The sequence below is a fragment of the Mytilus edulis genome, chromosome 7, assembly GCF_963676685.1.
Source record: "Mytilus edulis chromosome 7, xbMytEdul2.2, whole genome shotgun sequence".
Lineage (NCBI taxonomy): Eukaryota > Metazoa > Mollusca > Bivalvia > Mytilida > Mytilidae > Mytilus > Mytilus edulis.
Window position 1 is genome coordinate 26848067 of NC_092350.1, and position 13275 is coordinate 26861341.

Genomic DNA, 13275 nt, shown 5'->3' on the forward strand with positions numbered 1-13275 from the left:
TGATGGCATCCGTAAAATTTACGAAGGGATGATTTCAACTTCACCATTTAGATCTCTTGGTTTAATAGCTTCCCTTTGTGCAGCAACCCTCTATTAAGGAAATCATGATAGAAAATACAAGCTCGGTAATATCGTATCAATTGAAATATATACTCCGTTTGCAGGTGCTGCTGGAATGTTGATACATAGAAATGAAAAGTTCATAAATGGAAAACTGAAATCATCTCTTTTGTCGTAAAGTGTTTTACCGATCCGCATTGTCAATTTCTAGATGTAAGTCAAAATATGACGCAGACTAAATTGTTTCTATTGTATATTATAAATGATAATCTGCTGTAATATGAAATTCCACTTAGTGTTATGATTTTTTTAATCTTGTATCCCAGCTGGAATTAAAAATATCCGTGAAACTCTAAATAGTTATCAAAGGAACCAGGATTATAATTTAGTCCGCTAGACGCGCGTTTCGTCTACAAAAGACTCATCAGTGACGCACATATCAACATAGTTATAAAGTCAATCGAGTACAAAGTTGAAGAGAGTTGAGGATAAAAAAATTCAAAAAGTGGTGCCTAATACGGCTAAGGTTATCTATGCTTGGGACAAGGACATCCCCAGTTTTTGAAAAATTCAAAGTTTTGTAAACAGGAAATTTATAAAGCATAAAGCATAATCAATATCCTTCAATTGAAAAACAGCAAATTCTATCAATCATTTTGACCTAAGTCGAAAGTTAGTTTGTCTTTCAAATCCACAAAACTGACAGACATTTGGCCTAAAGTGAGGTCGATCTCCAAAGGTATAGGAAGTCACAAAACGCAATATTTTTTACTTTACAATTATATAATGGTACAAGTTGAATAGTAAACACAATACTTGATTTATACACATTGACCAGTAAATCATGAAAACGAAAAAGAATGAATGTAACCAAAAATCTATATTTTTACAATTTCAGCAAAAAAGGAAACATTTCTGACTTAAAAAAGGTTCACGAACTTTTATTTGAATGGACTGACAAACAAACAGTGTAGGCCTATCCTTATAGAAACTCAGTTCTTGCTAAGGATAAATAAAATTATCAACAATTACAAGCATATGATGTATGTTACAAGAAAATAACATATTCAAGAATAAAAATATATATACCCTGGAAGGTAAGTGATACAATAAATAAAACAAGCACACATTGCAAATAAAAAATCCACAAAAAATCACTATGTGACTTCATGTTTGCAGTCTGGATTAATGCAAAAACTTAAACTTCATGTTCAAGTCTTAAGTAAAGTGTGTGTTTCTATGTTGTGATGTTATGCTATTGTTTCAGAAAAAGGGAGAAGGTTTGGATCCATTAAAACGTTTAATCCCGCTGCAAATGTTTGCACCTGTCCTAAGTCAGGAATCTGATGTACAGTATTTGTCGTTTGTTTATGTAATTTATACGTGTTTCTCGTTTCTCGTTTTTTTAAATTTTATATAGATTAGACCGTTGGTTTTCCCGTTTGCATGGTTTTACACTAGTAATTTTGGGCCCTTTATAGCTTGTTGTTCGGTGTGAGCCAAGGCTCCGTGTTGAAGGCCGTACATTGACCTTAAATGGTTTCCTTTTTATAAATTGTTATTTAGATAGAGGTTTGTCTCATTGGCACTCACACCACATCTTCCTATATCTATTAAGTGTATGCATGCTGTATGACAAAAAGAAGGTTGAAATACCACGTTATATCGTAAAATGAAACCAACAAAATTGTTACATAATAAACTAGTGTAACAAGATTACTAAAAACAAATACGACCAATTGGCACTCAAATACATAAGCATACCTTTCAATGAATAAAACCACTATTGCAAAACTCTTTTCGTTTCAATGTTAAATTCTGTACAGTTTAGCATACATGGATATTTTGTCTTCAGTTGGGTCATTCATGTCAGTACTTTATATATATATATCTTATTATAACTTGTCCTAATAAAATCAACATGTCTTCAATTGAATTTAAGAGCACCCTAGTACCCGGAAGTTTGGTGGTACAAAACAAGTAAATGTGCCCTCCTTTTATAGTTTCATATATTTTGACCTACCGAATTAGACTATTTACCGGATTTGTAATCACATAAGCAACACGACGGGTGCCGCATGTGGAGCAGGATCTGCTTACCCTTCCGGAGCACCTGAGATCACCCCTAGTTTTTGGTGGGGTTCGTGTTGTTTATTCTTTAGTTTTCTATGTTGTGTCATGTGTACTATTGTTTTTCTGTTTGTCTTTTTCATTTTTAGCCATGGCGTTGTCAGTTTTTTTTTTTTTAGATTTATGAGTTTGACTGTCCCTTTGGTATCTTTCGTCCCTCTTTTCTCTCTTATTCAAAATATAAAAAAAGGAGATGTGGTATGATTGTCACTTAGACAACTCTCCACAATAGACCAAAAGGACACAGTAATTAGAATTTCAACAAGGGTTATTTAGAAATGTCATGTACGAAGCTTTCATTTGAAACCAAAATTACTAAATATCTTACTTATTGACCAAGTAACAGCTATTCGGAGACAATAATTTGTTTAAAATATGATCTAATTATTTGTGCGTTCATTCTTGCCGGGTCTGAAGTAGTGATTGTACAAATGTATTCTTTAAAGAAGGCTTGCAGCTACTGAAAACAAGCTCGATGTTCACACTCTACACGTATTCAATCATTTTATTCTACAATCTTTTATCAATGAATAGAAGAGTTTTACTTTATTAACCGTACATGGAAACATTATTGTGTGTTATTTCTACAAACACTGACTTCCTTCGCAGAATGAAGAAAAAATATAAATACATAATGATATTGCTTCAAAATTTATCACCCTAAAAATCAGACGCAGTATCTAAAAAACAATAGAAAAGTTGGAAATTTGCATATTATAGCATGACATTAGTTCCCACTCTTTTTTTTATAGCTTTATCAATAATATAAGCGCTTTATATACAACTTGTTAATATATTCCTGTTGGTGAATTTCTATGTTTGTAATTAACATATATATAGTATTCATTCATTTATGGAATATTCATTCGTGCTATTAAAGTTTTGATAAATGAAGAAATCAAAGTCATTGAAACCCAGGACACCACCGCAAAACGCAAATATCGGACAAACTGAGGCATTTACACTCCCTTAAAAGGACCATACGGAAAATCATCGTCAAGGAAAGTAAAATTCACAATAGGAAAAGACAAATCATTTTGTTGAACATATTAGTATCAGGATTGCTATGGGTAATTCGTTGTACAGAGGTTTGAAGCTTTCTGTTTCAACACAAAATTTAATCAAATGACATTTTTTTTAGTTGTTTTAAAAAACCATTTGTTGTTTTCATTACTTTATTAACTATTGCTGTTAACGTTACTCGTATTCAGTATCAGCTATTATGCACATATATATATCAGGGGAGCAATAAATTCCCATCGCTTTTTGATAAATAGTAGAGTGTGGATGTATTTTTGTCTTTTTCTCTCTCTTTGAAAAACAACCGTGTGTTAAAATTACATGAGTATATGCATACTTTTTTTCTTCAAATTTGATCAACAGTAATAATGAAACAATGGACGAAGGACTTGATGTTGTATATGCATATATATAAATTGTCAAACAATGTAATTTTAACAAACGTTTTAAGAACTGTTACAAATATCTAAAAACTAATATGTTGCTAGACAAACTAGATTCATCGGGCGTGCACCTATCCAGGTGATATCGAATTTAGACAAAAACGTGTTGAAGCCTGTTGCACATTACATTTTGCTGCTTAAATAATAACTATATATACAATATTTTTGTACAAAAGTAACTCAAAGATTAGGCCTTATTATTCGTGTATGCATAAAAAACTGCGTTCACCTTTGAAGGAATTATAGATTATCGTTGACCATCTAACTGAGATTGATTTTCTTGCATGAGCCGTTACGAGTTGAAATGACCAATGATAATATGTTTATCGCTATTTTACCTCAGGTTATGTTGTCAATTATATGTCAATTTCAATGACAACGCCACGTGACCCCTTAGTTTCTAGCGATATTTTTTAATATCACTCGACTCCGCTGAAAAAGGATTATCAGTCAGCATGATCAAATGAAAATACAATCTTGTATATTAAAATGTTTTGCCTCAATGTTATTTAAGTGCTGTAACAAGTTGCCGCCAAAATACTACATCCCCTTGCTCGTCGTTTGGGAATTCTATGTACGATTGGGATTGGACGACTTCTAAAATATGCAAAGGAAAATCACGAGCAGATATTTGCTCAAAAACCACAAGGAACAGTACATTTTCGTTATTGCGTTCGTAAATACTCTCCATTCTCGCCATATTAAACTCAAACATACACCAGTACGACTTCAGGTAATGGTAAGTCATAATGACAACAGTTTTATGACTATTGTGAATAGCGGAAGTAATGTTAGTCGCGATGTCATTTCCTGGTAAAAAGTTTCTCTTATGTAAGCATAGGCGAATGCCATTTTCTTTTTCCAGTGTTTGAAGTAATTGTGTATGAACAAACGATCGATCGTCATCTGCATAAGACACAAAGACGTCATACATATATTCATTTTCATCTTCGTCAATTTGTGGTATCTTACTTCGAGATCTAATTTTCACCATGTAGTAACAGTATCTCAGCTTCCATCGAAATCGGTAACAAACACCCATGATAAGAACAATTATAAACAATGAAAGCGAAACAAGTAGTCCGGAAGTGAGAATCACATAGGATGTACATTCCTTTTCCAATGTTGTGAATAGTTCTGGAATATGTTTCATCTGAACACGTTTTCCAGTTGATAATTGACAAAAGTAATGAGTTTTATTAACAATGTGTACACTTGTACTTCCCATCCAATCTATAAATTTTTGAGATTCACATGTACAAATCAGTTTGTTCCTCGACAGATTGATAGTAAGGTTTTTTCTCTTGTCAACTAAGGAATTAATCTGGATAATCGCTTGATTATTGATAAATGTTATTAAGTTATTTCTTAAATTTAAGTATGACAGTTTTATCAAATGTGATAATTGAAAGTCAATATTTTCGATAAAATTGTCACTTAGATCTAAAAATTCCATTTTTATTTGAGATTTAAAAATCTGGTGAGGTAAATTGGATATTCTGTTTTGAGATAAATCAAGTTTTATTACATTTAACAAGTGTTGGAATGTGTTTCCATCGATATCAGATGGTAAGATAAGTCCCAGTAAATTATTACTCATTGACAACTTCTCTAATACAATGAAATCTGGACCGAAGAAGAACGTCGAAAGATAGGAGCACATATTCGAAGAAAGATCTAAGTATCTCAATTTCTTTACATTTCTCAATGGGCCAATCCAACGTGTCAAAAGGTTGTTGCTCAAATCAACACTTTCTAGTTTATTATTAGATAGCTCTACTTCCGTTATGTTATATTGGGAGCCACAAGAACGGTAATTCAATTTTGTAAGGTTGTAGGGTATGGGTATTAACGTTCTTCCAAAACCACCTTGTTCAGTTGTTCCACCTCGAAACCACACATGTTTAAATTGAGGATCCAAATATTCGTCAAGTCTAACATCAGTGTGCCAAGTACACACAAGGTCTAAGTTGCACTTTTCTGGGTTACTATCTTCCTTGTGGAATGAATTCATGCCGGATACATCTACAGTTTTTACTGATAAAGCCAACAAGTCATTCACGTATGGTCCTAAGGAAAACATGTTGTCTCTTACTGATAGATGGATCAATGTTGTGGGAAGAAATCTCAAAGCACCAGGTTCTATTTGTTGTAGACGGTTGCTGTCCATATGAAGCTCTAGGATGGATGTGTTTTTCAAATGCTTTATATGGTTAGTATGCAAATATGTATTCATATCAAAGACTTTATGGATTTTGTTGACTTTCAAAATTTTGATTGCGGAAAACTGAAGGTCGGCTGTTACATTTTCCAACACCTGAAATTTCAAGCATGTATTTCCTGATAAATCGAGAGAGGCAATATTTTTCATTACATGAAAAGTCTTTATCTGTAAGGATTTTATTTTGCACATAGATAAATTTAAATGTCGAACGTATGGTACATTCTGAAATGTGTTGGGTGTCAAAACTGGTACTGAACAATGTCCTGTAAACCCAGAAAAATCCAGAAGCTTCAGGCGTTTGAGTTTTTTAAACTGTTTACTCAGTATTGCTGTTTTGTTATGCACAAAATCCATTTTCAAAGTTTCCAATCGCACTAAAGATGATATATCAGGCTGATATTCATCATAAAAGTTTTCCTTCAAATTCAAATAAACTAAGCTTTTAAAACGAGCCAACCATTGGTGCGTAAAACTAATCTTTCTCAAATTGTTATGTTGAAGGTCGAGTTCTTTTAACTTTTCTAATCCGATGAAAGAAGATGATGAAATTGAGTTAATGTTATTGAATGAAAGATCCAACGATGTTAGAAGTGTGTTTTCCGAAAATATTCCATCTTTAATCACCTCCAAGCTATTCATTCGTAAAGATAGTTTTAAAAGTACGTTTGGAAACCTTTGTATTCGTGTCATATTTAGTCTTGAACAATCTGCAACGTAAAGCGATGAACTCTGGTCTCTTTTACATGCGCATCTATGATCGAACTCACACGGTTTAAATCTATTTTTTCGTTTAATTATTGAGGCAGACCTGTAAAGTATTTCGAATGTTAGAACCAATACATATAACGGTCGTATCATGACGATGAAATAAATAACGAATTAATTAGTTTTCTCAAATTTTACCCTGACGGTGGAATCATAGAGTTACTAGTTCTACAAGGTCCAAATGTAATACTCTCATTTGAAACACGTGTACATGTATATATATAAAAAAAACTTCACTCTTTGAACATATTGAATAAGTGGTACCATTACAAGTGGTGCTAAACATATAATACAATACTAAGACTTTGACTTATTTATTTCCTTGTTTCACATCCGTAGAGATACTCGATGAACGTATAAACAGCTCTTCAAGTTGACAGCTTTTCACATTTGTCATTTTGATTTCTTCCTGTTTTTACTACATTTTAAAAACAAATATTCCGTTTATTACCAAAAACAAATAAAATAACTTTTAATTTTTGTTTAAAGTAATTCAGATTTATTTCATTTACATTTGGCTTGAAGAGGCTTTTGCATCCTTTTGAATTTGATTGGCAAAATTAAAAAAAAACATGTCTGAGTTCGCATAATACTTGCACACCAAATAGGATAGTGGTGGATCATGTTTTAACAACACTTGATGGAAAACTGTAGACGTACATGTATACAGTAAAATCACAAAAATACTTAACTCCGAGGAAAATTCAATCTGAAAGTCCCTAATCACATGGCAAAATCAAAAAGCAAAACACATCAAACGAATGGACAACAACTGTCATATTCCTGACTTGGTACAGGCATTTTCAAATGTAGAAAATGGTAGATTGAACCTGGTTTTATAGCACTAAATCTCTCCCTTGTACGACAGTCTCATCAAGTATATGGGTGTTTTATAAGTGCGAGAACACGATTCAGATTATTTTTTTAATGGGAGTCAAGATTTTCCAACGTCCTATATTTCGCAAGATAGCAGTCCATGGGCAGACATGTTCTTAGCATTTTCCCTTCGTAAACATTATTTCCACTAAAAAAATTAATACTGATAAATTTCGAGTAGAGTACTTAACAGACAAGCAGCACTTACTCTATTCGTTTGATGTGGTTGAGCTTTTGATTTTGCCATTTCATTAGGGACTTTCCGTTTTGAATTTTCCTCAGAGTTCAGTATTGTTGTGATTTTACTTTTAACTAATATTATAATTTTCGTTGCTTTATAATTAAATAAAAACACACCAAAATTGATTTGATACTCAATATGCATCATTGGAAACTTATTTTAAAAACGTTTTAATTTCAACCACACACCAAAGTAAAACCAATTGCTATTAAACACCATTATAAAAATTAATAAACGAGCCTGAATACGAAAGTGTCATGCGACGGCGCTTTTCCACATGGGAGAGATCCGTTTGTGCCAAAAATGCGTCCTTTTGCGCCACAACTGTTTTTCTCCAATGCTAAGTTTGCGCCACATGTTTTAAAATGACATGGTATCATTTGTGCCAAAAAAACCCATATGATTGCACCAATTAGAAGAAAATGACTTCCCTACTCCTTTATTCAGACTTAGAACCGGCAGTTTACACGCCAAATGTTTCCTTTTCTGAAACATATTTTCTTCTTACTGCAGCTGCATGGGCACTTCCCAATTTAATGTATGTTGGTAGCTTGTAACTTCACTTTATATATTGTCCAAAAACACAAACATTGAAGGATGAAATACACAAAACAGTTCATAATAATCTCTAATAATGATAAAGCCCATACGCAATGTGGGAACAAAGCACCGTGTCAACAGTATATGTGGCTAAGACATAAACAGCAAAAGTTTTTTTTTTTTTTTTTTTTTTATCTCTATTGGTATATCTTTATTAAATATTCAGCACAGCAATAAGTTTTTATTCTCTCTCTGCACATTAACTGTCTAATGTATTTTAAGTCATTTCTCTCCAGATGCTCATCTTCATGGTGAAATATCCGAACATATGATACGTCAAAAATAAGGATAAATATATGTATCAATCATTAATATTTCTGGATTTACCTGTTGCAATGATAGATCATGTGTTCTTTCACTGAAAAAAACCCCCATAAAACGCTTGTCACTATGGAAGCAACAATCAATTTAAATATAAAAGATATAATTTGGACTTTTTCGTATCCTTCGATAAAAAAAAATCGAAATTATTTAAGATATTGTATCAGAATTATAAATAGTTATCAAAGGTACCAAGATTATCATTAAATACACCAGACCCGTATTTCTTCTATATAAGACTCATCAGTGACGCTCAGATCAAAATAGTTATAAAGCCAAACAAGCACAAAGTTGAAGAGCGTTAAGGACCCAAAATTCCAAAATTCAAATAAGTTGCGGCAATGTATAGAGACATTTGAATTTATGTATGCAAGTAAGAAAAAACATCTTTCTCCACTTTATATATTATATATTTTACAAATATATATTAATACATACATTGTACTTTATACTTTTTTTGGATTTAACCTTTGGTTGCGAACGTGCAGAAAAAAATCATATTTATTCAAGTGCATGGGAAACGTTTATCTCACGGACGTATTTTTGTTTCAGGTACTATTAATATATTAATAACGCATTTTATATCGAAGTTCCACTATGTTCCATTAGGCCTTGGACTTTAACAATATCCGGGAACATTGGCCATACCTCTTATGGTGTTGGAAAACAATTGATGTTCGTTATGACGGTACTCGTCTAAATTGTCATGTTGATAAAGCTATAGGCACATTATCAATCTGAAACTTTATGGAAAATTCTAAACAAGAGCAATTCTCTGTTATTACTCTACTTGGGAAACAATTCACTGTTTTATATTACTCGACAAAATAATGGATTTATTTTTATCCAAATAAATTAAAGGATTTGTTTACAGCAATTGTAATGCTTTCTTTGATGATTCGTAATTGAAGATTAAGGTGGCGAAATTTACTTTAAAATCAATTATATAATATATTTTTTTGTTAATTTTCTGTCAAAATTGTAATCTGCTGCGAATATTCTACTCAGACTATTGTTGTTTAAAGCAATTAAGTATCAGCTGGGATACAATATGTGTGGTTTGCATCTTTATGCTATACCAGACCGTCTATCATGTATATTTCATGCCTTCAATAACGAAATTTTCCCCTAAAAAGGTGTGAAATTTTGTATGTAATCAAAATTGTTTTCAAGAACTTCAGAAAACACCAAAAAATAAAACATTTTTTTTTACGAAAAGACAATTAAAAATCGCTGGCAAAATTAAAAATTTTTGTTTTCAAATATGATATTGGTCAGGTGAGCCACTGTCGAGGCAATGAATAGAAGTACACAGATTTCTTGTTAATTATGGTGATTGTAGATTGTCAGGGATGGATTTATGCGGTTTTAGCTTGAAACTTTAATTTCTCGCTTATTTTACCACAAAATATTTCTCGCCACGCTTGGCAAGATATCTATATATTGCACCCTCTCAAGAAGAATATTTCAATAATTCCGATAAAATTATACCTCAATTTTTTTTTTAAATCCTGGCTACGCCCCTGGAACTAATTGCATGCTTCTTTTATTATTATATCAGTTTTGATTTTTTATCAAGGGATTAGTTTAGCCAACATCTCCGTTTTAACATATATATATTCTAATGTAATTGGTTTGGACATTTTTTCCTAAAACAAAGGACCATATTAGATTGAAATACCCATTTTTTTCTTTTTCCATCTGCTGATAATAAAATGTTAACCCCACTGAACCACCACACCCTGAAAACATCCTTTTAGAATGGAACATTGAATGAAGATTGGATGAATTTCTTAAAAACTTCAAATAATTAAAGTCGAGTCAATACAGGGTTTTGGAGAAAACAATTTGGAAAACAGGGCTGGGCACTGAGTTTGCCAACTTTAGGGCTATACTACTATCTAGAACATTTATTGTCTTGTGATAAGGCAGGGGCGGATTTAGGCGGGGGCGTGGCGGGCGTGCGCACCCCTTAAAATTTGCAAAGCATGGGTTGCCCTCAGCTCAGTAAAGTATCTGAACAGACGACGAAAACTAATGTCGTCGCATCGTATCTGTTTTAACATTCAAAGAAGAATATAAAACAGTAAGTTTAAGAGAATCAACGTGATTACTAATAAACTGACTTACGGTTTATTTATAAGTTCTATAAATATATGATTCTTCAAAGAAAGGTGCCAATAAACTCTTCATAGATACCAGGATTAAATTTTGTATTTACGCCAGACGTGCGTTTCGTCTATAAAAGACTCATCAGTGACCCTCGAATCCACAAAAGTTAAAAAGGCCAAATAAAGTACGAAGTTGAAGAGCATTTAGGACCAAAATTCCTAAACGTTTTGCCAAAAACAGCTACGATAATTCCTGAGGTAGAAAAGCCTTAGTATTTCAAAAATACAAAAGTTTTGTAAACAGCTAATTTATAAATATAACCATATCAATGATAACAAACGAGGTACTGCGTTTGATGACAAATATCTTAGGCTTTTAGCAGTTTAAGTGAAACAATTGTGACAGTGTAGTTGCGGATTTTATAAACAATTTCTTTGATAATCGAAGTTCAAAAACATCCCTACCCCACTTTTACACGAAGTAGGTGAAATTGACCTACCATCGGTTGGGTTGGTTATTTCATCATGTCCACGGCCAAGAAAACAGTCCAGGTTTGATTCTTTCCTAATGAAAGATAGAAATACTGGTTCAAGCGAAAGGTTAGTTTATTAATTTGTATCATTATTATATCTCTGTATCAATCAATATATGTTTCTCACTTGCAACCTGTAAAGTTTGCCGAAGCATGCATAAATGGTCAAGGCCCCAACCCGTACTACCGTTTTACATAAAGTCTCACATATAGTATCCCATGAAAATACACACATGTTCGTAAGGATCTCATTCTGATTTTAGTGATTTTTGCGCTAAACAAAATGTATATAAAAAGTTTGGCACGACTTCAGAAAACACCAAAAAATAATAATACATTTTTTTTTATGAAAAGACAATTAAAAATCGCTGGCAAAATTAGAAATTTTTGTTTTCAAATATGATATTGGTCAGGTGAGCCACTGTCGAGGCAATGAATAGAAGTACACAGATTTCTTGTTAATTATGGTGATTGTAGATTGTCAGGGGTGGATTTATGCGGTTTTAGCTTGAAACTTTAATTTCTCGCTTATTTTACCACAAAATATTTCTCGCCACGCTTGGCAAGATATCTATATTGCACCCTCTCTAGAAGAGTATTTCAATAATTTTGATAAAATTATACCTCATTTTTTTTTGTTATCCTGGCTACGCCCCTGGAACTATAACTGCTTCTTTTATTATTATATCAGTTTTGATTTTTTATCAAGGGATTAGTTTAGCCAACATCTCCGTTTTAACATAATATTCTAATGTAATTGGTTTGGACATTTTGTCCTAGAAATACCCATTTTTTTCTTTTTCCATCTGCTGATAATATAATTTTAACCATGTTTTAAAACCCCACTGAACCACCACACCCTAAAAACATCCTTTTAGGATGGAACATTGAACAAAGATTGGATGAATTTCTTAAAAACTTAAGATGATTAAAGTCGAATCAATACAGGATTTTGGAGAAAAGCATTTGGAAAACAGGGCTGGGCACTGAGTTTGCCAACTTTGGGGCTATACTACATGTACTACTCTAAAACATTTATTGTCTTGTGATAAGGTAAAGCCAGGCTTAGGCAGCAACCATTTGATTTACGGGGGGGGGGGGGGGGGGGTGGGGGGGGGTGGGGGGGCTATGTTTTTTTTTTGGAAAAAAAAGTTTGTTTCCAGTTTTTGGAGAGAAAAAATAATTTGTTTTTGATTCTGAGAAAAAAAAATTGTTTGTTTCACCCTCACCTGCCACTATATGTAATGCTAAAATTGAAAGAAAAAAATTGTTTTCGACTTGTCGCGAAAAAAATAGATTGTTTTTCGCCATAGCCCCCCCCCCCCTCCCCCCTCGAAAATCAAATGGTTGCTGCCTTATCTATTTTAATATAAAACGGGACCAGACTATTTATTCCATTGCCCCCACCCCCTCCTACTATCGGAAACAAACGAACGGCTTATCAAAATGTATAATTGGGTAAAAAAATGAAGAAAAATACACAAAAATGCAACCAAACGGAAAGGTTATTAAATAGTACGCTGTAAATATTAAAAGGGAGATAACTGAAGAATGGCATCGACAAAGATACAGGGTTTTATTTATAATCACAGAATAGCATTAATAGCAGCAGCTGGAGTCGGTAATTAACTATGTTATTTTTGTAATAACTTATTGTCTTGCTTCCTTGTCAAAGTATATCTTCGTAAAACTGTACCAAGAAGATCATTGTCATTATTAATATATTATAACCCCACTTTTCTATTTATAGAACCTTTTCGTATGCAGTAGTAAGTCTTGTTTTCTCAATATTCTGATCCATTCTGGCTAGCTCGATTTTATAAAAACAAAAGAGGATAATCATTATCTTTTATAACAATTGTATTATTTGGTTTTTTTTCTTTCTTTCTTTTGTGTTTACTTTTGTTAATTTTCTGTGTTGCTGGCACAGGCACTGAATTGTTTCTATCCA

At 32.7% G+C, this 13275-nt stretch overlaps 1 protein-coding gene across 1 annotated transcript; it reads right to left on the bottom strand.

Moving 5' to 3' along the window:
* Nucleotides 1-3064: 3064 nt before the first annotated feature.
* LOC139481158 (toll-like receptor 4) lies at nucleotides 3065-6642 on the bottom strand (the record flags this gene model as incomplete). The annotated part of the gene is given in 1 exon segment (XM_071264306.1): nucleotides 3065-6642. A coding segment is annotated over 1 exon segment (2484 nt), but the record flags the coding sequence as incomplete, so codon positions are not given.
* Between the last annotated feature and the right edge of the window lie 6633 nt (nucleotides 6643-13275).